The sequence below is a fragment of the Mauremys mutica genome, chromosome 7 (assembly GCF_020497125.1).
Source record: "Mauremys mutica isolate MM-2020 ecotype Southern chromosome 7, ASM2049712v1, whole genome shotgun sequence".
Lineage (NCBI taxonomy): Eukaryota > Metazoa > Chordata > Testudines > Geoemydidae > Mauremys > Mauremys mutica.
Genome location: NC_059078.1, coordinates 24,112,152 through 24,138,347, shown reverse-complemented (window position 1 = coordinate 24,138,347; position 26,196 = coordinate 24,112,152). Strand labels below are relative to the sequence as shown.

At 41.1% G+C, this 26,196-nt stretch overlaps 1 protein-coding gene across 4 annotated transcripts in view; it reads left to right on the top strand.

Annotated features, from left to right (window-relative positions):
- FLNB (filamin B) overlaps nt 1-24,530 on the top strand; it is a 111,941-nt gene extending 87,411 nt beyond the window's left edge. For all 4 annotated transcript variants that reach the window (XM_045023203.1, XM_045023202.1, XM_045023201.1 and 1 more), the window contains 14 exons: nt 214-342; nt 990-1,163; nt 1,982-2,140; nt 2,594-2,797; nt 3,798-3,950; nt 4,945-5,067; nt 7,171-7,437; nt 8,311-8,448; nt 8,549-8,664; nt 11,648-11,780; nt 13,236-13,412; nt 17,610-17,828; nt 19,549-19,752; nt 22,720-24,530. In XM_045023203.1, coding sequence (XP_044879138.1) covers nt 214-342; nt 990-1,163; nt 1,982-2,140; nt 2,594-2,797; nt 3,798-3,950; nt 4,945-5,067; nt 7,171-7,437; nt 8,311-8,448; nt 8,549-8,664; nt 11,648-11,780; nt 13,236-13,412; nt 17,610-17,828; nt 19,549-19,752; nt 22,720-22,907 — 2,384 coding nt within the window. In that variant the 3' untranslated portion in view covers nt 22,908-24,530. The remainder of the gene's footprint in view (nt 1-213; nt 343-989; nt 1,164-1,981; nt 2,141-2,593; nt 2,798-3,797; nt 3,951-4,944; nt 5,068-7,170; nt 7,438-8,310; nt 8,449-8,548; nt 8,665-11,647; nt 11,781-13,235; nt 13,413-17,609; nt 17,829-19,548; nt 19,753-22,719) is intronic.
- The last annotated feature ends 1,666 nt before the right edge of the window (nt 24,531-26,196 follow it).

Below are 26,196 nucleotides of genomic sequence, written 5' to 3'. Positions count from 1 at the left end.
TGGCATGTTTGTTTGCAATTCCTTGGTTTTTAGAAGAATTTTGAATAATTATGTAATGGTAAAAGGAAGGTTCTGAGGAATTGTATATGCCAAACAACACTAGAAAAGCTAAGATCTTGTAAACCATTGAATAAACATCCAGTGCTTCTAAACCCCCAAAATGTGGTTTTGTGCATATTTTATTGTCTGGTTTATCTCTTAAATCCTCTGTAGAGAGCCCACTACAGTTCTATGTAAACTATCCGAACAGTGGGAATGTGTCTGCCTATGGACCTGGTCTCATTTATGGTATAGCAAACAAACCAGCGACTTTTACCATTGTCACAGAAGATGCTGGAGAGGGTGAGTTCTTTAAGAGGGATGGTAAATATTGTTTTAACCAAACTTTAATTCTGTAGAAACAAGCCTAATGCAATTTCAAATACATCAGATGTAATCGGTATGCATCACTGCACTTAAGTCATAAACTAATAGTGATGTTCTAATTTACTGGAAATAACCTGAATAACTTTTCTGTTTAATTTGTTAGCTGGGATTCTATAAGGGAAAACTCAAGTTAAATGCCGACATGAGTTTGTCAGACTCCTTTTTCTGAATTCTAACTTGCACATAGAGTAAAAACTCCAACATTTTCCTGTACACAGTAGTATTTCAGACTGTTTCCTGGAATAATAAACTTGGCTTAATTTGGAGGGGGAAGGGGTGGAATTTATTTGTCAGTAAATTGTCTCCGAAAAGTCAGTGTTCCATGAATCGAATGTAGTAGATTGAATCATGCTCTGTCAAGGCTGCCGTGGCATACTTCTAACTGGCTAAAGCAAATGGTTCTTCGGCTAAAATTCTTTTTCTGAAAAGATAAAACTGAATGGTAAACCTCAAACTGAATACTAAGTAATCAATGTATTAGTAACTGATGCCGCCTTTACAGCTACCTTGCCTCTTTAAATTTTATTTAAAGGTTACTCAATTAAAATACTACTTTCCAACAGGTGGACTGGACTTGGCTATTGAAGGACCTTCAAAAGCAGAAATTAGCTGCATTGATAACAAAGATGGCACTTGCACAGTCACTTACCTGCCAACCCTACCTGGAGATTACAGCATACTGGTGAAGTACAATGACAAGCACATCCCAGGCAGCCCATTCACCGCCAAGATCACAGGTATGAACACACTAATTTTGACACAGTAATTAACTGTTCCAATCAACAGATGGTCAGATTCCAGAGTGTAATCCAACTGCCTCTTCAGTGTACAACTTCAAAATTGGGAACTTGCTCTCTGGCCTGCAGTCTGGGTGAGGTAGCAAATTTTATGTTTAGCCAGTGAAGTCTACTCATTAGCCTTGTGAATTAACCTGTAAGGCGAGTAACTTACTCTATTTAGTAATGTATGAGATTAGCTAGCACAAGAATGGCAGTAATAAATTAAATTGCTGTAATGGTAAGCGCATGGGATGAGAGGAGGACCTCAGGGTCATACATCTAGCCTCACACTGGCTCAGAATGCCTTTAGGTGAGGTCTGCAGGTGTTCAAAGTGGAAACAGACACAACCTTGTGACACTGACCAGCTCACTTAAGTTACCAAGCTGGACTGAAAGAATCATGCTAAAGTGTCTTCCTAACATAATCTTGTTCCATATTTATCCTTTCATGGAGTAGAATTCCAGATGTTCTTATGAGGCCACCATAGTAGGACATGATAAATATCCTAGGATATAGGAGCGAGTAGAACTGAAGCTCTTCTGGGCCACTTAACTAGATCCATATAGATAGACACCAGATATCAGCTATGTATCAGGTGATTTCAAAGCACTAGTGTGTTTTATCAGATAAAGCAAACAAGGCAGAGTATGCTGTTGGCTCAGACTGATGGTCTGACAGAGCCAGGAGCAGGATATGGGCCTCCCAGCTCAGCCTGCATTATGCTATAAAGCTAGTCCTATATAAATCTAACTAGAATCTGTTTGTATTTTTGTAGATGATGGCAGAAGAAGATCCCAAGTTAAGCTTGGTTCTGCAGCTGACTTCTTGCTGGACATTAACGAGTCTGATCTCAGCCTCTTAACAGCCAGTATTAGAGCCCCGTCTGGTCGTGATGAGCCTTGTCTTCTGAAAAGATTACCCAATAACCACATTGGTAAGCTCCATCTCTTCCCAAAAAAGGAAACTAAAATGCTGTCTTTCACTTGTTACTAGCTGGTCATTCACTAGCTTGTGGACTGGGTTGATCTCTTTCCAGTGTCCTCCAGTCCTCACCTGGCAAATGTGGTGGCCAGGAACAGAATGGGTATGGAGACTGAATGCCTGGCTCATCCTTATGCAATACTCCATGCTGGGGTTGAGGCACATCTCTAGGTGCACTGATGCTACCCATGACTGTTAATCCAAATTGATTGATCTTCTAGAGTCTGGTATTTCCTATTAGCCCCTTAAATGTGAACTGCAGCTACACAGCAAAATTAAAAGGCTTAATCGCTTTCTCGGTGCAGTGCTTCTTGATTCATATGACAAGGGTTTTAATCAGGGTGGCATGTATGCAAAACCTATAAGCCAGCCTGTCTTATTTCTGCTATGATTGTCTGCCTTGTAGGTATCTCATTCATTCCACGAGAAGTAGGCGAACACCTTGTCAGCATTAAGAAAAATGGAAGTCATGTGCCAAACAGCCCTGTATCTATCATGGTGGTTCAGTCAGAGATTGGAGATGCCAGCAGAGCAAAAGTTTCAGGCCGTGGCTTGATAGAAGGACGCACATTTGAGATGTGTGATTTCGTTGTAGATACAAGAGATGCAGGTTAGTGCTATGTGAATGTTCCAAAATGGACCTGTGTTTCAGCACACTTTTTTTTTTTTTTTCTTCTGAGGTAGGCCTGAGTTATGGGCTCTTCAGGATGGTGCCTTTCTGACATTTGGCTTATCCATTTGAAAGTACTCCAAGTAATGCAGCTGCTCCTTTCTTCCCCACTTTCAGTCCTGAAGCACAATCCCAAAGTTGTCTAATGCAAAGTGTGAATCAGTTGCTGGCCCCAAACATTCTTAAGTATTCATGTTACTAAATGTTAATGCTATTCAAGTTCTCTTTGAAAGCCTTTATACTTGTTTCTAACTGTCTTTGCCTGTTAGAAGTAACGCCTAAGACTAAGTGAATAGATTCAAGAAGCCAATTTTGATATTTTGCATATAGTAGCTTTCCTGATGTTTTTGTTTGTTGTTTTTTCCCCATGTAGTAGGATACCTTTTTTTCCTCTCTTTATGGGTGCCTCTTGCAACAGGGGAAGGTGCACTTGCAAAGTCAGGAAAATGTGGCTGTAAAACTGCCAGTTTCTGACATGGAATCCAAGTATAGTACCTGAAACTAGTTCCCCTGTCTGAAACTAATTGTTATGCTGTCAGTACTCCATCAATCTAAGAACTAAAAAACAGGTTATACCTGACTTTTTATATAAATTTAGGAAAAAAAAAAAAACCAGAAGAGCTGTGTAAGCTGAAAGGCTTGTCTCTCACCAACAGATGTTGGTCCAGTAAAAGATACTACCTCACCTACCTTGCCTTTCAGGTTATAAAATACAGGTTATACAGCCAGAACATACTGCAATAAAAATAGCATTAGGCTATCTTTATTCAAGGCTTCATGTGACTAGTTCATCCGTATGCTGAAATGACTGGCATTTTTTTTGCTTCAAAAATCAATTGCCAAGCTTGGGTTTGAACCATATTTGACTTCACATCATTTGTCCATAAGGTGAATTTTTTTGACTATACGTGAGGCTAAACTAACATGTTGCAACTTGTAGGTTATGGTGGGATCTCACTGGCAGTTGAAGGACCTAGTAAGGTGGATATTCAAACAGAAGACCTAGAAGATGGAACCTGTCAAGTATCCTATTTTCCAACTGTACCTGGTGTGTACATCGTGTCCACTAAATTTGCAGATGAGCATGTTCCAGGTAAGAAGGAATGGCTTGCTGTACCTGAGTCAGGGACTTAATACCTCCTAGCTCCTGTACTGGTTCCATTGTTTTATATTTGTTGCCTTGGCTGTGACCTGTTTGCTGCAGACATTAGGATGTGCTTGTCTTGAACCATCAGGGCCATAAGGGAGCACTGAGGTAACATCAAGGGAAGATGTGTACTGCATCTCTAACACCAGTCTATTAGCCATATTAAATGATGCCCAAAAGACACACTAGTAGCTTAGAATGCAGGGGGGTGTTTAGTGGGTTACATGCTCCGGTTTTCCCTCTCCCAGAGTAACTGCTTTAGAGAGGGAAAAGACCAAGAATATTGGTGGGACCACCCCTCAAGCAAAGGAAAGGATACTAGAAGGCCCTACTTTCTGAACTAAGGCTCTTCCCCTCCCTCACCACCCCTCCTCCCCCCCACGCTGAATTCACTGCATACTAATGCAGGAGGGAGAAGGAATCTAAAATCCTGACCTAAGTGATACTTTCTGCAGATGCACAGACACCAGGATTAGTCATCCTCTTCTGCAAACATGTTCAGAGCAGGGGGACCCCAGCACCATAACTTGGGTATGGGAGGAAAGTGGATTTCTCCCTTCAGTGTCTGCACACACAACAAAACGTGTCTCTGAAGAAATGTGTAGTAGTGGTGGCCTTGATTGGAGAGGCATCAAAAAGGCATGTACTCAAATAGAGTAACTGGTCCATTAATTTTGCTAGTTCTTCAGTTGCTGCATAGGATTGGTTAGCAAATGGTACTAATATCAGACTCTTGAACCTTTGGGTTCTTCATTATTCATCACAAGGAGTAAGTGTCCAAAATTTCTTAGCCATGGCAATTATATCTATTTACTGTCTTTTGGCTATGTATTGACTCAGTATCTTTTATTTCTCATCTGTTACACTAACTTGAAAAATCCTACACTTAAATTCACTATCTTTCAAATATTTCCAAGCTGAAATGTTGTGCTACTTACAGGTAGTCCATTTACTGTGAAAATAAGTGGTGAAGGAAGAGTGAAGGAGAGTATCACACGTGCAAGAGGAGCTCCCTCTGTTGCAACAGTTGGAAGCATGTGTGACCTTAACTTGAAAATTCCAGGTAATGCTTCCTGACTGGCTATTATACCGCACAAGGCTTAACTTCATGTTTTACATCCATACCTCACTTACCACAGAAAGTATAGTGGGAACATTGAACCTGCAAATGATTGCTTGTTTAGCATGCTGTTAGCCAAAATGTTAAATGTCTTAATGAGGCCTGAAAGTTAGAGTGCATTTATATATTCTCAGGCATTAGTTAAGCTATTTAGAAAGTAGGCTGTAACAATGTTTAACAAAGGAAGGAATAACTTACCGAATAAATAAAATCAAACCACATATAGTGAAGTGGGAAATAGAGCTATACAACAATTACTGTACTGACTTAACCTAGAGACAACTTCTGTCTAACTCTTGGTTTTTTTTAACCTTGGCAAACTTGAGGGAAATGTAGGCTTTTTAACAATATAACCTTCTTTAAATCCACTATCACTTCCTTAGTGTGGTGTAACTATTTCAAAATGCTTATGAAATATTTTCAGGGAAGTTTTTTCGTTCAGCAAATGGTATTTAGATGTTCATAATAGTCTCTAAAGTGAGCTTGTGAGCTATAGAACCTGAGCTGCTTGCTTATTTACTGTTTCTAGTGGGAGAATTTTATAGCTGTATTTTGATAATTTCTCAACTTCTATTACAATAACTGTCCCAGCTGTTCTTGCATCTTCCCCCTCCCTTTATTTCATTTCCTTACTGCCTTCTCTTAGTGATTCGGTTTCAAATAGCTGTATCTCTGTAGAAACTCCCTCATTTCTGTTGTCAATTGAATTACTTCTGTCTGCTGAGCTGAAAGACAATTGCCCAACTCGGTTGAGAGCACCTCAGTGTTATATTTTCATGGCTGGATGAGCTACTGTCAGGATCCAGACTTTCCAGTCAATCTGCCTATTAGGTCCACAGCAATGCCAAGTGCTCAGTGGAGGCTTCGTAGGGATGGAGGGTGCATTTTTAGCACTGGGCGCATGGTGTCTGAGTGGCAGTGTGCTCACATTTAATTAGCCAGTCTGACTTGCATAAAATCCCATTCTTACAGAACATGGTGTTAAAATGTGAATATCCGTGGGCAGAAACGTATTGCATTAAGAGAATTTCAAAGAATTAAGTGAAGTTCAATAGGCAAACAAATCTCCTATTGGCCCCCTTAAAAACAGCCAGAAAAGTGACTTGTAGCTACTTCCATAATGTGGAGGTGAGTCCTAACTGTCCTGAAGTGGTGACACACCCAATCTGTAATACTTTTAACAACCATATTTCCTACTTTCTGGATTAGGTAAATGACCTTATGGTGAACAAATACCTTATTTTCAAGAATGCTTCTGAGTTAAACCACAATATTCTAAAATTATTTCCATGATATTGGTGATGGTCTTTATGAATGTCACCATCAGTATGTTCCTTTATATCAAATAATTATGCAGGCTTTTCCTGCCTTAATGGCTGGCTATTTCACCTCTTCCTACGAAACTACCTGGATATTGCTGGCTAGAGTAAATGACTCCACTGTGAAGACTATGGAAATCCAATGCATATTAAATCTTAACCATCTTCTATTAAAAATGTCAATGGTGCTCTGCAAGCATGATCATAAATCTAACATTTTGTCACTTAGAACAAGAAAGATTAGACCAACTAAACAAGCAACAGACCATTTATGGGTCTTGCCCAACAGTGCCAGGCAGTACAGATGTATGTTCTCAAGCTTAATGCCTTCCATGCTAGGAGGGTAGAACTACAGAAATGGTGTCTTCTGCCCTTGTCAGGGAGCGCTGGATCGCCCTGTTGGACTTGGAAGTAGTTCTGATAGACTGTAAAACTCCTAGCCCAGAGACTGAAAGCTACCATGCCAGATAAAGGGGTAGATTCTTTGCAGTTGGGTCTGGGATAGCCTTGGCAGGATCCAGCATGGATGCACAGCTTCATTTAAAAATCAAGTGAAAGCTAAATTCATTATTCTTTAATCTAGCCCATAATAGATTTGCTTGCATCTGTTTAGGTGGAATATTTTTACAAGTACCTAAGGGAGTTGGCCCTGCAAAGCCCATTGACTCAAATCTCAACCTTAATCATTTTGTTCCATTAGTGACTGCTAACCTCTCTTTCAATCTAGAAATTGATAGTGGTGATATGACAGCCCAGGTAACTAGCCCCTCTGGAAGAACGGCCGATGCAGAAATAAATGAAGTTGGAAAAAACACATACTGTGTCCGCTTTGTGCCACAAGAAATGGGGGTCCATACTGTGGATGTCAAATACAGAGGACAGCATGTCCCAGGCAGTCCTTTCCAATTCACTGTTGGGCCACTTGGTGAAGGGGGAGCTAATAAAGTAACAGCTGGAGGTCCAGGACTTGAGAGAGCAGAAGCAGGCATCCCAGGTGAGAATTCCGTGCTTTCCCTACCAAACTCCTGTAGCTTGGAATACAATATTGCATGTTTGGCTTTAGAGCAGCAAGTCAGGTAGTACCCTATAGTCAACTGCTGTAAACAGGACTCTGTACAGCTGGATGGCTCAACTAGAGCTTAGTTGTAATATTGGTGCATCACTTCAAGCTGTGCAGTGTGCAGCTGAAATACAGGCCAAGGAAAATAACAAATACAGCTGCATTGCATGGGTGAAGAAGGTCTTGTATAGGAATCTTCAGCTTTTTAAATTCGTGTTCAGTGACATGCCATATTGATAGGAATGTGGTAACCCCAAGGTTGTCTTGACTAGGAACTGACACTTGTCTTATCTTTTAGCTAAATGGCACAAACCCCTAGAAGGCACTGCAAAACACTGATGCAACTTGCTTGGGTCTACCTTAGCCTATGCCAGTGCACATCTACACTAGGGATTTGCCTCTGTTAAATCAGTGCAAAACATTACAAGTGGGGCCTAAAATGTAACTTTAATGTTTATTCTAACTTAATAGAGAACTCTCACCAGGTTGGGCTTTGACTCGGACAACTGCACTAAACCTGACTTACTCACTGAATAGAGGCAGAATTACATGTTGAAGGTGCTTGTAGCTTCGACCTGTCAGTAACACTACCTGAAAATGAATTAACTGTTACCATTTAGATTTAGAAAAATAGTAAACTGTTAGTCCATGTCTATTGCTTACACATGATAGAAGTCATCACCATGGCATATCAGTATTTTTCAAACCATTGCATAGGGAATAGCCTACTTCTTGACGAAGGACTCAAAATCTTCACTAGCAGTTATTGTCTCCAGTGAGAACTCTGCTTGTATGCTTTGTCAACAGCTGAATTCAGTATATGGACAAGAGAAGCTGGAGCTGGAGGGCTTTCTATTGCAGTAGAAGGCCCAAGTAAAGCAGAAATCGCCTTTGAAGACCATAAAGATGGCTCTTGTGGTGTATCCTACATTGCTCAAGAACCTGGTACGTAGTGAGACCAAATACTACTGAAATCACTGCTCTGGAAACTTCTGTAGTTTGGTTTTTGTGTGGCTTTCTTACAAACTACTTCCTTGTTTTTCAGGTAACTATGAGGTGTCCATAAAGTTCAACGATGAGCATATTCCAGAAAGCCCCTACCTAGTTCCTGTCATCGAACCTTCAGATGATGCTCGTAGACTCACTGTTACTAGCCTTCAGGTGAGACATAAGGAAGCATCTTCATCATTTACCACATGCTGACTGATTTTTGTCCTTGTTCTCAGAGGCTGTAATAATAATCTTAAGTTTATTAGATCAGTTTTAAATAGATTCATACTTGTAACTAGAAAAAATTTGTAAAGAATCCTATGGCACCTTATAGACTAACAGACGTTTTGCAGCATGAGCTTTCGTGGGTGAATACCCACTTCTTCAGATGCAAGTCAGTGGGTATTCACCCACGAAAGCTCATGCTGCAAAACGTCTGTTAGTCTATAAGGTGCCACAGGATTCTTTGCTGCTTCTACAGAACCAGACTAACATGGCTACCCCTCTGATACTAGAAAAAACTTGAAGCAACTGAAAGCCCTTTGGCAATCAAGGGAGATTCTTAAAGGTCAACCTCTAAACTAGTATTTAAAACATTAGCCATGCTTCAGCTGCTAACACTAGGAGACTTGGGAATTCAAGTAAGAAAGAGGGGGAACACTGGTCCAGTAAAACTTGGGATTGCTCCTCCGATTATCTGGCAGAGTTGCCGATGAGTTGAATAAACCTATAGCTTCTAGTATAGCCTAGAGCCCCTTGTCCCTGAATCCTCTCTTGTAATGTGAACACTCACTGTGTTTACTCAAGTAATGCTGAGTTGACTTGTAAGGGTACACTTTGTTTAAGCCACAGCTTTAAACACAAACAAAACTGTGTACACTTAATCAAGCCTTTTTACTTTAGACTTGTTCTGAGAATCCATGTGGGCAAATAGATGAATACAAGGCAGTGATTCACTTATGTGCCAATGTCCTAAAACCACAGACTTGAACCATTTGAGCTGCATAAACAGCAGCAAATGTGAGTGAATTCCAGCTTTGTACTCATTCTGGGCTCATCTGTTATTCTTAACCACAAAAAAGTCATGAGTTGCTTCTTGTATTAATACAAGTAACATTAAAGGTGTGGTTTAAACCTAAAAACAAGACACTTGGAAGTGAGACGGAGAACCTAGTGTAAGTTAGTATGTTGTGCCTAGATCTTGCTGCACTTGAACTGTTCAAGTGGCTCTTGCTAGAGCTCTTCTAGGTTGAGATCACTCTCTTCCTTGTCTTTAACGCAACCGGATTAAACCTAGATAGAAATTTAATTTTTTCATAGTTTTAAAATTAAAGTTGACATTTAACATGGGATAGTAATTCCTCTGAGAGCCTAAACAAGGAGTTGCATGGACCTTAATTAGTCACTGTGGTATAGATGATTTTCTTGTGTTTCATTTAAAGACTCTTGACAGGATTGCTCTTAACTAATTTTTCTGCAGAGGGAGATAAAGCTGAATATTCTATACAACCTGTTCAAAAACCTGCACCATCAGTTAAATTTTTCATGGGTGCATTTTAATCTAACTTAAATTCTACTCAGTTACATTTATTTCCCTCTTCAGGGTATAGCTGCAAATAGGATCAGGTAAAGTATGTTCTTGTTACAAAGCATTATAGTCAACATGGCTATAAAGCATAACCAAATGCAACCATTCCTCAGCGATAAGGACCCTATCAATTGCATGAATAACTATGAAATACACTTCTTGGGACTGATTACTTGTTGAAGGCAAGTGCAAAATATTGATCTATTTACGTGGCATAGCAACATCTGGTTTCATGTTAATCTTTAGTTTGCCATTCGTCACTTGTGATGACACTGTCACTTTAAATTTCCTGCAATATGCATTTAGATCCTCTGACAGTTGCATTGATAGACTTGTCTGTCTTCTGAATTAATGTTGGAATGAATCAGCAGACGAAGTAAAACTATAGCTAATATGTAACCGACACTCAAACATCTGAAAACTGACTCCACCTCCAGTGATAGCGGGTGGCAGATATTGAACATTATTGGTGATTGCGTCATGACAGAGTAGGAGTATGAAACTATGGCTAGGAATTTGACATTCCATCAATAAGTAAACAAGCCTTGTTGGGTAGCTGTAGAAAGTGTAATATGGTTTTCTAGTTAATCATTGACTAACAAATCCACTGTTAATGTCTACTGGACACAAGTCTGCTGTAGTAAGATGAGGCCCTGAAACAAACTTTGTGTCAGAGGCCCAGTCTGAGGCCTGAAGCCTGAACCAAAGTACTTCCAGGCATTGCTAAGCAAAAGCTGGGCTGTGAGCCAGAGGCAGGCCTCACTCACAGAAATTGGTGAGAAGAGGGTTATTAGAAGCAGGTGCATTTACATACAAGTGCTAATACGAGGCACTTGTGCCAAGATGACACCTGGACAGCCCAGTACAAGGACACTCATAGACATAACAAGGAACAGGCAGGTGCCTCCTAAAGACAAGACAGCATGATGAATAGAGCTGTTTGTCTGAAACAACATGATCAAAGGGGAGACAGCACCCTAAGGGGAGCCAAGGAGCTGTACCTCTAGGTCAGTAGGGATGAGTAATATGTCCTGTAACTGTATAAAAGTAGGTCCCAGAGTACGTATCTTTGTCTGGCCAATGGGGCAGTGGAAAGTCCTGCCACTGACTGAGCTGGTCCATTGTCAGGGGACACAAATTCGTAGTATGTCTTGTAGAGTCTACAGGAAGCTATTACTGTGCTTCGTTTGATGACAAACCTGGCTCGGGTTCCTTCGTACTTTAGAGTCTGGTCTTTGGGGGTTCTCTCGGTCTTCTGTGTCAGCTATCTGTGCAGAGCCAGAGCAGCACACGGAGGGAACATGTACGCAGCCGACTGTTATCGAACAAGAGCAGAGCACCACACTGGTTGCTGTTGACATGTACCATTTTTAAAATGGCAAACAGTGAAGATAATGCAGAGAGCACTTATGGTCAGGATAACTTAACTCTCAAATACTCAACTATGTCTTTGTTTCCTAGCACTAATATTTTTGGTAACTAAACAGTGTCCTTGTAACTATTCTGTTAACAATGTCTCAAACCACTGAAACTAAACTTGGTAATCTAAATATATTGCTTTCTTAGGAATCTGGATTAAAAGTTAACCAGCCAGCATCTTTTGCTATAAGGCTTAATGGAGCTAAGGGCAAGATAGATGCTAAAGTTCATAGCCCCTCTGGAGCTGTAGAAGAATGTCATGTTTCTGAACTGGAGCCTGGTAAGAACTTGTATGAATGAAAGCCTACTGTATTTTAAACACAGCTCAGATTTCCATATCTCGGATATTAGTTGATAACTTCCTAAGTACAGTGGTTGAATATCACATTCACACCAGCTAACTATTATTTTTGCACCACCAATGTAGCTGGCAACTCAAATCATTCTGACTTACTAGTAACAAACCAGAAAAGTAAGCAACTAGTCTGGAAATGTGCCTTTTGGAACTATTCCAACTAGAATTACACCACAATCTAATGGGGCAATTTCTTGCCCAGTCTCAAAAATCAACTCAATGTAAACTTGTTGTAAAAAATTAAAGGGAAAATGTTTGCTCATTTTGAATAATACCTTACTTCAGGGGGCTAGAATTAGGTAGCTACCTGTCTTGCTCAGTATAAATTCCTGAGTTCCAAGTACTCCCTGTTCACTGGTAGTGTAGTGAAATTTGCACATAGTGCTGTTACTGAAACTTTCTGTTCGGGTGCTGCAAAGTACTTGTTCTGTAATAGTCAGTACAGAATCTGATTCTTCCTAAAGGTCAAATAGGTTTTATTCAAAGCTACATTTTCAATTGATCGGCTGACATGGATTACCACAGAAATAGAAGCAATAAATGTGTTTAAATTTTCTTGTGTGAAGAATAGTCAATGATTTCCCATTTCAATTACTGTTTTCCTTTTACAGACTTTGGTACAGCAGTTCATCCCAGAGTCTAAATGACGATGGGAAAGACTTGCTGTTCGACTTCAAAAGCAGTTAGCACAGTTCTGTCGTTAACGTTGGGTATGCTGTTTGCCTCTGGCAGTGTTTCCGATGCCTGGAAACAGAACTTAAGTGAAATTCAGACTCTGAAGTCAATGGGACTTTCCTACAAATGTCAATGGGAGTTACTCAAAGACTCAAATAGCCTTTTTCCTTGGGTTAATGTGTGATGCCAAAAATGCTAAATGCTACTGTATGGTCAAGTGACTCTCTCAAATGTGGAACCCCAAGTAACTTAGCAATCATCCCTGAGTTGCATATCTATTTGAGGGGGGATTTGGCTTGACTTAACCCCTATACCAAATGGACAATAGGTTGTGCTTTAAGCAATAATAAGAAAGCTTTGCTGTCCTTGCGCTTACTCTCTAGGTCACAAAAGTAAATGCAGCTGGTGATCTTAACTGATGCATAAGGCAAATGGCTCTACTAGCCAGTCTATCTAAAGCTGTACTGAAAAACCAGTATAGCTTTAAACAGTTAGGATCACTCACTTCTACACAAGATGGGGGAAGATGAGTTTGTCAAACTCTTCATGGCACCAAAGTCCTACTTCAGATTGAAAGCAGGACAACCTGTGCAATCCAACTAGCCTAATCTGGGTCCTCAAATTTTACTGAATGTTAGGGAGTTCGTGTTTTTTACATCCTCACTGGCAGTATTACTGAAATATTTCACTGTGCTTGTCTTACAGATAAGTATGCTGTTCGTTTCATCCCACATGAAAATGGTATTCACTCCATTGATGTGAAGTTTAATGGAAGCCATGTGGTAGGCAGCCCATTTAAAGTCAGAGTCGGGGAACCAGGGCAGGCAGGCAATCCAGCACTTGTTACTGCATATGGACCTGGCTTAGAGTGTGGTATCACAGGTAATTTCCCTCCTTAAAATTCAGAAATCCTACTGAAAATACTGTTTAGCCCAATGGAAATTCCCCTTTTTTAATGCTTCCAAAAAGCCATCTTTTAGACTGATTTTTATACAACAGTAAATATTTACTTTCTCCTTGCCAAGGCAGCTAAACTAAGAAGCCTGTGTTCTTCCGCCTTTATTTTCTCATATGTGTTCTTATTCTGCCTTGTTATAAAGCTTACTAGGATTGTATAACCAGCAATTTGCAGGATTAAAGACTGCAAATTCTGGTGGCTGAAGCAAAGATTTCACTTGTATTGGTGAGTAACTTGACTAAGCAAATCTGTGCCAGTTAGCTCAGCTCAACTTAGGTGGTCACTGGAGCTTGGGAAATACTTTGGCTTTATTCCCATGTGGGAAGGTCTAACACATGAGGTATGCAGAAGATGGAGGTATTTTTTTTAAATAAAGGCATTTTAAACTCATTGTCCAAAGAGCTTTGGAAGAGAATTAATAGTGCAGGATGAAAATTATTCAAGCCCAGATTCACCAAGGTACCTAGGTGTTGCAATGCTGAGCATCATGGGGACTAACGTTCTTAGGTTCCTAGAATATATCTCACCCACACCCACACCCCCCCCTGCAATCAACAAAGACTGAGTGAGGTGCCTAGGCTCCTATACAATGTATGTGGGAGAGAGAAGTGTCTTGGAATGCAATCCAGAAAAGTCAGGACACTAGGCAGGGAGCTGCCTAAACTGGCCAGTGGGAGATTCTGACAAGGAGGGGTGTGTCCCTTGGCTCCATCCTTCCCTGAGAGAGATCATTCACTCTGCTTAGTGATCCACAAACAGGAACCAGTCTCCTGGAGACAGGTGGTTTAGGTGCCTAAGTATCTTCTTGTGAGTTATATGCCTGCCTTGCTCCACGCAACCACTTTTAGCTCAGTGATTGGTGCACTTGCCTCTTATGAGACAGAGGTTTGATTCCCTTCTCTCCCCCTCCCCCCATTTTAGCAGGAGGGGAGAAAGGTGGGAGACTGCTGTTCAAATCCTCTTGGGAGTGCTCTGACCACTGAGCTGTGGGGTATTGTTGAGATACTCACTGACTCTCCACTGAAGCTGTTCTGCTGTGGATAAACGAGTGATTGGAGCAGGGACACTGGAGTCTGGGGCTCACTTTGCAGGTGGGTGTCCTAACTACTAGACTACAGTAAGTTCCACTCTGGTCCAATGACTTCATATTTATCCACAGTGGATCATCTTCAACAGATTGATGGAGCCCCACATCACAATATCATATACCCAGTGCTTAGAACACTTCGCTAAGAGATAGACGCCTGTTCAGTACTGGTTTCTCTCTGGCAGAGAGGGGGGAAAATGAAACCTGGGTCTCCCACATCCCAGGTGAGTGATGTGACCCAGTGGTTAGGAGTTATTATGTGGGTGGCACCTCTGAGATTTTTCTAATGGACCCAGTCTGGTAGGTGACCTCTAAGCACACCTATTAGATAGGTGGACAAATGTCTATCTTGCCCAGTTTGTGAATTGCTCTGGGACTTGGGTGGGAAATAAGTGATTGGGCGCTTAGAGAGGGACAGCACTGTGTGTGTACACATGTACCCCCACCCTCGCAAGAAGCCAGAACTTAGGTGCCAAAAAGTGAGTTTAGGCACCTACAGGGTTCACCAGGAATTCTGTGGATCGCAGTGGCGCTTAAACCTCTGACTTAGTTTAAGGGAGTTCTTAAAATTTAAGCTTTGGCTGCTGTTTAACGAGGAATTACATCTTGTGATTGTGTATTAGGAACAGTATAGAGAATGTTTGTTTAAAATCTTGCTTAAATAGTGCTCTTGTTGGAAGTCTGGAATCTCCATTATTTCAGCTCTCCTGCCTGCAAATAGTTTGCCAGTTTCTTTAAACATTCAAACAAATGAAGGTACCTTAACTCTACCCTTTGTAATCCAATACAAAGACATTCTTGTGCTCATACTATGGACCGTTTAAATTGTTCCAAAACACTGTAGCCAACTAAAACTTAAGCCTTTTCATTTTGATGTGTGTAGTGATGTCACCCACAGCCAGCATGGTCTCCACGCCTGGTTTCCTTTCTCCCTGCTGTGGACTCTTTTTGCAGTACTTCCATTCTGCAAAGGTAGAATGTAGGTCCCTGGCAGTCCCTGTTTAAAGCTATTCCTGGCAGTGTAACCAGTGGGGTGCAGAAGAGCAGTGATGGATACAAAATATCCCCACCTTTTTTACCCCATGGAAATGAGTTACCCTTGACACTGCCCACTGACACATTTCAGATGGAATTTTTTTAAATCCATAAACATGTTACTCAGTGATTTTTGCAGTGAAAGATTCCAGTATTAACTCAGGGAATGTGGTCAATGGTCCCTTATGGAACTCAGAGTTCATGGTAACCTGGGAACTGCTGGAGGCAACATGGCAGGACTCCCAAACAATTGGCCAGGCTGAAGGACTGTAGGTAGTGACTAGCTAGGAACACTTGAAACCATCTTTCCCTCCTAGTCTCTTAAATCTGCAGAACAGGGCAGTTGATAGTAAACAAACACTGATGGAATTCACAGCGATGGGAGGTCCAAATTGAATACTAACACACTCAGAGGGTATGTCTACACATGGATTAAAAAACCACGGCTGACCCAGGTCAGCTAGCTTGGGCTCCAGCTGAAAAATTGCTGTGTAGATGTTTGGGTTAAGGTTGGAGCCCAAGCTCTGGGCTCCTGCAAGAGTGGAGGGTCCCAGAGCTCAGGCTGCATTCAGAGCCCAAATGTCTACACTGCAATTTTTAGCCCTGCATCCTGGGCCAGCCAAAGATGCCCCTGTGTAGTCATACCCATAGCTTCACAAGCAGAGAAAGGGAATAGATTCCCATGCTGCATACTGATCATTTACTGAGGTAAGTAAAGAATGCTCTTCCAACATACAAGTTGAGTTGGAGTAAAAAAATCTCCTTCCCAAGGACAGAGTGTTGGCTGTTGCCAAAGAAGATGCCATATTATGTGGGCTCCGTAGGCTGATATAGGATTGCACACCTATATTCCTCCAGTCCCCATGGTAGCAGGCATTCTGCTAAACAGTCCTGCTTTGCACTGGTGGGAAAACAGGATTTAGCAACTTCTATTCCATCTGTTGCACCATTTAAAGACTTAAACTTAAACTAGGAATAATAAAACCTTGGAAAGGGAATCTTAAGATTAATTGTAGTATTTGGACATCTGTGCACAGCTGACCTGCTTCAAGTTTGCAGTTATTGTGGCTACAAATAGCTGACAGACTGAGGCTGAAAACTTTGCTTAAAGCTTTGTGTTATGTTGATAGCATTGTGCTGTTACTGTTAACACAAATCAATACTTCACTGTATTGAACTAATGCTATAACTAAACCAAAGCTTTGTTTCTACTCAAGCAGAATGCTTGGAGGGCTACCCAAGGCGATCTGAATAACTGTTTTGCAAGAGATGTATTCACACCAGCGACACTTGGCCAAGAAATCTTTGGTCTACTGACAACTCTTAAGGGGTTTTCTGTGATGGGTGGCTATAATCATGCAGGGAGGTGGGGATCCTATCTGGGCTTAGGATTGGAGCAGAGCTTTGTCAGTATAGGCTGCAAAGGGGACCGAAAAGTTTTTCTTAAGAGTTTTTTCGTCCCCTTTAAATTAGCCTCTCGTATCATAAAAGATCCTCCTCAATTCCTGTTAAACTCTTGAGGGGCTTTTCTCCTCCATTTTTCTGATGCCCAAGAAATGGGCAAAAGCATTTGATTAAGAATTGCCAATAATGGCTTCATATAGGTAAAACATGGGGTTGTACTTCTGAAAACATACATACCAGAGGCAAAATTCTGCTTCTCTACAAATGTAGAGCTGAGGTAACCCCACTGAAATCACTGGTTTCATTGGCATGAGGCCAGAATTAAGTGAGCAGAACTGGGCCAGAGAGCTTGACTCACTGTATTTAACAATCTGTTTCAAAGCATCAGCATCACTTAGACTACTCATGGCTGTCTTTTTGTTACATACACTGTAAAGGTGACCAAGCTTTTTCAGTACTATATTCTTGCCTGCCTTTACTAGCTGAATCACACGCTGATCTTGTGTAAGGGTACGTGCTGGTGATTGCATAAATAGGTAAGCATTACCACTTTTCCTGCACCCTTTGTTTGTTCTTATGCTAAACCTCTTTCCAGGACTGCAATCGGAGTTTCACATAAACACAACCAAAGCTGGTCCAGGAACTCTCTCCGTTACAATTGAAGGGCCCTCAAAGGTGAAAATGGACTGCCAGGAAACTCCGGAGGGTTACGATGTCATGTATACACCTATGGCTCCAGGAAACTACCTAATTGGAATTAAATATGGTGGACCTAACCATATACTGGGCAGCCCTTTCAAGGCAAAAGTCACAGGTAAAAATACTAACCAGTGATGGCATAAACTAAAGACTAATTTAGTTCTCTGTGGTGTATCTCAGTGCAGTACTGCAAAGGGATTTATTGGCAGCAATGTTGAAGACTATCAAGGGTAGAGCACTCCCCACCTCTCAGATCTTCTAGATCAGGGGTAGGCACCCTATGGCATGCGAGCTGATTTTCAGTGGCACTCTCACTGCCCGGGTCCTGGCCACCGGGCTGGGGGGAGGGGGGGGGCTCTGCATTTTAATTTTAAATGAAGCGTCTTAAACATTTTAAAAACCTTATTTCTTTACATATACAACACTAATATATTATAGACTTTTGTAGAAAGACTTAAAAATGTTAAGTATTACTGGTACGCGGAACCTTAACTCAGTGAATAAGTGAAGACTCTGCACACCACTTCTGAAAGGTTGCTGACCCCTGTTCTAGATAATGAGATTCTATTTCAGAACAAGTTGAGACAGGCACCACTAAAGTGCTTGCTATTGAAAACTTGTCCATGGCTGAACAAAACCTTCCCTAGAACATACTGAAAAGGTGGTAGCTCCAGCATACTGCATTGGGGGTGAAGCATAGCTCACTTTTTCCCGGTGACAACTACAAAACTTCTTGCCCTGATATAAGTTATATTTACTGGATGCCATCTTGTCTTTGACTTTTTTCCTTAAAGGAAGGGAACCTCTTTAAGGACAAGGACCTGCATATCTACAGATAATGGTACCTTCTGAACAGCTTTCTTAAGAAAATACAGGAAAACTTAGTGGACTCTGTCTGCTAATACTGTGCTCAAAGCATGGAATGGACACTACACATCTTGTCTTAACTGTCCCATCTGTAAAATGCCACCACACTCATGTGCAAAGTCCTGGGCAGACTATTTTCATAGCTTTCTACAAAATTGCGCCCACTCTGTTCTGCCAACTCAAGTGTATGAAGTCTCCCTGGCCTTTAGCAACTCAAGTACAATACTCTTTTTCTCTCAGCCAGTTTTTCATTTCATGAAATCAGAAGTCTCTGTTGGCTTTCAAGTACTACAGATGTCTTGGTGTTGGCTTAAGCACTGGGATGCTATTGCTTCCAGAAATAATAGCAAATGTTCGTTCAAATAATTTATCATAGTAGGCGCAAATCTGCAAAAACATAATAAACAAGTCCATCTTTAAATATTGCCTGATACTTAATCATGGTTCATGTACTACTCTTAAACTGTTTGCAAGCATAACTAGCACCTGGTTTGTAAATCAAAATGCAAGAGTTCAAGAAATAGAAAAATCTTGATTACTTGCCGTGTGAAGTCTGCAGTGTGCATATTACCGTGCTAGATGCAAACTGAATACTTAGTATTAGCCTCTGTACTACTGAAGTAAAAATTAGACTTGAGTGGAAGAGTGCTAATACTGTTCTCTAACAAACTCTTTATACCATCACAGGCCTGAGTGCTTTTCTTCCTGATTTGAAACCAGGTTCACCACAAACTTAGACTAGGCAGTGAACAGAGAACTGAATTACAAGAAGTCTGGTTTATTAGGGCATGGATGTGCCATGTTTGTGTAGTGTTGATAGTAAATCCTGGTTCCTGAGAGAACCTCCAGGTCCTACTGCAGTGAGGTGATTAAGATCAAAATATATTAATCTAGCCTATTGACATAACTACTTTCTCGACTTTCCAGAATTCCTTCTAAATGTACTGAAAAATCTGTCTCTTTTCTAGGCCAGCGACTGGTTAGCCCAGGCAGTGCAAATGAAACTAGCTCAATCATGGTGGAATCGGTGACAAGGTCATCAACAGAAACTTGCTACAGTGCCATTCCCAAGTCTACATCTGATGCCAGCAGAGTGACTTCCAGAGGTGCAGGACTATCAAAGGCTTTTGTGGGTCAAAAAAGCAGCTTTACTGTAGACTGCAGCAAAGCAGGTATGAGTTTAAGAATTTTGATCTCAAAGCAATAGGTATCTGCAACTGTTTAATTTATGGCCTTAAGGGCCCAGTGGGAGACCAGGATGAAAAACTTAAGCTCTTAGATCCCAGGGTGGTAAACTTCCAGCTAACTGAATTTATCTCATAGGAATGTGACTGTGCTGTGAGCTGCCTATTGTTAGCCATTAATCAGAACTGAATGTGAGTGGCACTCAACTCATCAGGCATAAACTAGCATAATGGCAGGAAGAAGGGGAATTATCAGTTGTGTTGCAAGACAAACCTCCCTCCTCCCACAGCATGGATTTCAACTGTTGTGCTAGCTCTAATGGAAGATTGTGCACAGCACATAGTACCATACATATGGGGCCAAATAAACTAATGATTGAGTAGATAACAGACCCTGCCTGAACACTTAGCTCTCTACATCTGCAAGTGTAGATGCCCTGTGAGTTAAACCCACCTTCATAGAGTGCCATAGGGAAAGTGCTGCAGTCTATCCACACAGAGCTTCCAGCACATTTGTGGTACTTGCAGCGGCATTGGGAGCAGTGCATTATGGGTAGCTATCCCAGCATGCACGTGACTGCAGTGTGCTTTTCAAATGGAGGGGTGGGGTGGAGTGTTGTGTGTATGTGGGGGGAGTGGGTTTTTGGGGTGCTGAGTGTCAGCATGCTGTCTTGTAAGTTCAAACCGCCTCCCCCTCCCTCCCCCAAAAAGCAAACAGTAAAGTTTGCTTTTTCTTGGAGCTGATAAGCAGCCGGTTTCTCCAAAATGGAGCTTTGAAAGGGTATTCCTGCAGCTGATTTCACAACAAGAGTGACTTGATTTTAAGGGGACTATGGGATGTTTCCAGAGGCTGATCGCAGCACAGTAATGCAACACCTCGTTCACACTGGTGCCTTGGTGCTCCAGCAGGGGCACAGCAAATGTTGTTCCACTCACTGAGGTGGAGTACCAGCAGCACTGGAGCTGTGGAGTCAGAGCGCTCTGTGCTTTGCCAGTGTGGATGGGGAGTGAGCTAGGGTGCCCAGGGCTGCTTTATTGCGCTGTAAATTGAAAGTATAGCCAAGGCCTTGGGTTTACTTTGTAGAGTCCCTGGCTCAGACAGTAAGGGAGCAGGGTTAAAAGATGCAAGTGAAGTGTTCAGGGTGATAAGCACATGTCACTAGTCATCTTCATTTAATGACATCCTGTAAATCCCAACAATTAATGAGCCAACTTTCATAGGTGTCGCAAAGGATGCTTTATAGTGGAAAAGATAGCATGGCCTTATTTGTAGGTTATAACAGTTTGAAGTATTTTAAAGCAAAAATTGTACAGATTTTTACCATACTTGTCCGTCTTTCTTGTGCTGTAAATTCTGCTTCTGGCAGCTTTAGTCCTTATTTTCAATTTATGGTTAACATTTTTAACTGAATTTTAAAAATGAACTCTAAAAGCATTAGAGGGGTAGCCGTGTTAGTCTGGTTCTGTAAAAGCAGCAAAGAAAAGAAAAGGATAAATGGACACAAATCAGACATTAGGAATGGCAATATACAAAAACCTGTAGGAGAACACTTCAACCTCCCTGGCCACACAATAGCAGATCTTAAGGTGGCCATCCTTCAGCAAAAAAACTTTAGGACCAGACTTCAAAGAGAAACTGCTGAGCTCCAGTTCATCTGCAAATTTGACACCATCAGCTCAGGACTAAACAAAGACTGTGAATGGCTTGCCAATTACAGAACCAGTTTCTCCTCCCTTGGTTTTCACACTTCAACTGCTAGAACAGGGCCTCATCCTCCCTGATTGATCTAACCTCGTTATCTCTAGCTTGCTTCTTGCTTGCTTATATATACCTGCCCCAGGAAATTTCCACTACTTGCATCCGAAGAAGTGGGTATTCACCCACGAAAGCTCATGCTGCAAAACGTCTGTTAGTCTATAAGGTGCCACAGGATTCTTTGCTGCTTCTAAAAGCATTGACACCTTAAGGGTTAACTAGCAAAGTTAAGTGCCAGATGAAGTTGGCTACTGCCCAAAGTGTCAGCTTTGCAACCTTGAATTAAAGATTTGGATGGATGGAATTTTTTAAAAGGCAGTTTATTTAACAGATAAGTTCTACTCATTTTTTTTAAGAGGTATTTTTTAAAATTTGCAGCCCCTTGCTAAGTTGTAAACAGTATTACAACAGACCAAATAAATATTTTAAACTTGCTTGGCATAGCAAAGCCCCTTTGAACTTTTCCTAAAATGGCTTTACACTCCTGAAATGTTCCTTTTGTAAACTGCAAGTTACAAGCAGATGACACATTTAAGTTGCTTTTTTACTATTTTAATTTGCCATTTATGACTTTTACAGTCCTCCCTGGAGGTGGCACATTTTTGTTAGTGTTAGCCATCAAAAATAATCCTTGTGAAACAGCCCAAATCAAAGCAGCATTCTTTGCGTTAAGGATAACTAGATAGTGTCCTTTCCATGGCTGCCAGTGGGTCCTAGTCTTTGAAAATTTCAGTGGCATTTAACAGACCTTCACTGTGCTTTGCCAAGCATTTTTCTCCAATACCTTGCTCTGGAGTTTCTTTTGCACCAAGCAGGGCTGGCTCTAGGCACCAGTGCTCCAAGCATGTGCTTGGGGCGGCACTCTGCCTCCTTCTTGCTTGGGGCGCAAAAAGCCAGGAGCCAGCCCTGAGCAGAGGTGAGCTGGGGGTGTGGGGAGGGCTGCAGGAAGTACCCTGAGGGGCGGAGGAACTGCTTCCCCCAGCTCACCTCTGCCTCCTCCCCCAAGAGCGCCGCTGCTGCACTTCTCCCCCCTCCCTCCCAGGGGAAATGTGGTGTGCCCGGGGGAGGAGGCGGGGCCGGGATTTTGGGAAGGGGTTGGAATGGGGCAGAGTTGGGGCGGGGCCAGGGGGCATGGGTAAAAGCCACCTGTTACCTAGCCATAATTATATATAAGCTAACAGTTTCTCGTTGTACCATAGGTTCAAACATGCTGTTAGTTGGTGTCCATGGACCCACAACACCATGCGAAGAAGTTTCTGTGAAACACTTGGGAAACCACCAATACAATGTAACGTATGTAGTCAAAGAGAGAGGTGACTATATTCTGGCAGTGAAGTGGGGCGAAGCGCACATTCCTGGAAGTCCATTCCATGTCACTGTTCCTTAAGTTCTTCTAGGATCTAATCTTTGCATCTGCAATTCAGATTTATAAAAATAGTGTTTGCAGTTCTGTAGCAAAATACAGTATCTAGATACATGCAACTCACATTTCAATACATCCAAAAGTAAATTCTGTAACTGTTTTTTAGAAGTGTTGCAACTTTTTACCTAAATATAATACTATGTAATGTAAATCTATTTAATATCCTTTTTTAAAATTGTAACTTTAGTACTGTCAGTGGGTAACTATCAACATTGAAAATCGTGGATAACTAAGACACTAATTTCCTTTGTGGATGTTAAAGACTTGAGATATTGAAAACTGGAATTTGTCTTTTGTAATTGGGTATCTTAAACTACTGATTTGTTTTTTTGACTGGAGACTTTACATTTAGTTGTGGAATATGACTTGGGCTGTCCCCAGTTCAAATTCTTTCTGTAAAGAAATGAGGTAAAACTGGTACTAAATACGTGCCTTTGTATACTTGACCAATTTTTAATACTTAACATTATGAAAAGCTATTAAAGTGGCACTACCACTCAACATGAGAATATTTTACAAAATGCTTTGCTGATTGTTTACATTTAAGAGAAATTGCTTAATTTTGCTATAGCAAACCTTAAGCTGCCAGGAAGTAAGTTTCAGTCTTTCAGCCCTTCTGCATTTAATGCCTTGTAAAACTATATTAGCTTTTTTCATTAATGCTTGTAATGGTGGCTTAATTAGCTTGGGCTTCTAGTGAAACTTACTATAGAAGCTTGCTCCACAGATTGCCAGTGTGTGATCAATCATTACTTTGGTCATAACTTCCCAGGAGTCTGTTTCTAAGCACAAACTCCAGTCAGTTGGTTTAAATCCTTTAAATAAAGTTGTGACTCCATACAGCTCAGAAGCCTCTCATAAAAGGAAAAGATCAAAAGGTTTAGCTTCACCTTTGGGGTATTCACCTGCTCCAAACTTAACTTTAACTTTGAAAACTAGCTCTACACAGTAGCATGTCTGAAATTATCAATGAATAACAGTGCTCTGAGTCCACAAGGTAACCACAGTAAGCACAAGCTACTTGATCAGATCATCATCTTTTTATGAGAACTGCAGTCTAAAGACTTCAGTAATGCACCTTCATTTCCTGAAATCGCTTTCATGCTGCAAACTTTCTAAAATGCACAAGGGCTCATCCATCCTTCTTATGAATAAGGAATGAACACTTAGTTCTAACTTTCATGATAGTGAAGTTTTCCTTCATAATAAATACATTCCAAATGCTGAACTGAAGTTTACTGCCAACTCCTGTGGTCTGAGCACAATTTTTGGCTAAATAGCTTTAACTTTGTATGATTAGGAAGGATTTGTTGGAAATATGTTGATGCTTACCTCCTATCCCTAGTGAGAGGTTCCCACATATAGCTATTTTGTAGGAGTTGTATGTTGATGCACTACTTTTGAGCACAGTTTATTGGGGAAATTGAGTAATTTTTTTACCATGCTTTGTGCCTTAATGTGAAATGCTTACTACATTGTAAACTAGGACGTAAAAACAAATAAAACTGGAAAATGCAAGATTGTAAAATTGTATCTTAACTTATTAAAACAATGTTGGCTTCATTAAAATGTGCATGTTAAAAACCACCTCAGATTGTCTTCGCCTATTTGAAGAAACAGTTTTTAGCTTGGTTAATACAGTAACATCACTCTTGTGTAGCATATCTAACTTCCAGCCACATGTACTGTTACTGTGTAAATCTTCTGTCCCTAAAACTAGTCACCAACAACCCTTCAAACAGTCATGTTTGACCCTACTTCAGACTTGACTTGTGTTCTCATAACGAAACTATTTGGCCATGTCTAAAACTTTCCTGACTGTCTTGCTGCTAAAATGACTGGGCAGTAAAAGATTAAATCTAGGCAAAACCATCATACTGCAGAGAAGTATCAGAGGGGTAGCCGTGTTTGCTGCTTTTACAGCTCCAGACTAAGTCCTGTGGCATCTTATAGACTAACAGACGTATTAGAGCATGAGCTCTTGTGGGTGCACTACATGCATCCGATGAAGTGGGTATTCACCCACGAAAGCTCATGCTCCAATATGTCTATTAGTCTATAAGGTGCCACAGGTCACTCTACTGCAGTGAGACACTTCACGGGTAACATTCAGAATGAACTAGCATCAGTATGCAGTCTGCCTTTTTACAATTTTTAAGACAAATAGTGACTTATGGATGCACAGTAAAAATAAGGCGCATACACTATATACTGTCTCCACTCCTCAATTACTGTCATGCTCCTCACTGGTATTTTTAACTTTCAGTTCATGCTCAACCACACCTGCTTCACTTAAATTAGCTGTTTATAAGTTGAAATTGCATGGAGGATGTGTAGTAAACATCCGACTGTGCTTGGCTCAAAAGATGAGGCACTCGATGATAAAGGAATGGTTTACCAACCCCAAAGGTAGTAGGTGGACTGAACGGCTTGCAGATGGGTAAAATTTGGAGGTTGTAGGTACCATCCATGTGGGGTCTATAGTAATGAACATTTAGATGTTCAGTGAGTTTTGTTTTAAAGGCGTTGAAGGCTTCAGTCCAGTCCTGGCTCGGCATCTTGCTGGTAGTCTCGGCCAAGGATTGCATGTGGCAACTGAACAGTCCTCACTCTTCCAAGTGAAGCATAGTCTTTAAAAGCTGCTACTGCTCATGCTGGGTCTGTTGTACTTCAGTTTGGATGACTAATACATCAGCACTTATTTGGTCAGTCATTAAATTCCTTAAACTAATCAAAGATTTGTTTTGCTGGTCCAAAACTCCCTTCTAGGCCAGGGACTTTGCTTTGATAACTGAAAGGCAGAATCTGCATTTACTAAATCAGAAAAGGTGGGTGGCTTCCACCTGCTTATTACACCCTTATCTCCTTAGGTTTAACACAGCAATATGTTGCTGTAGAAACTAGCAGATGTTTTTCTAAACAAGCACTCCCACTCCAAATAATAGCTCCGAAACCAGAAACTCTGTGCAGGTTACTGCTGCCAAGGAGGCTCCTGTATTGCATTTGTCTTTCCTAGTTGCAACTGACCTAGCACAAAGCTAATGAAGCCAGATAAAGGCTGACATTTTGATTAATGTGAAACTATCCCACCTGTTGCAGCAAATAGGCATTGAGAAAATGGGTGTGCCTTTAGTGCTCTGGCAGAAGTTTCTTTTTGCCTGCTACCATTTAACCCTTCTCTGCCTTATCCTGAAGCTGAACCTAAGAGTTGTCCTCTCATCCCTTCATCCAGGTTACTTTTATGCAAGAATCT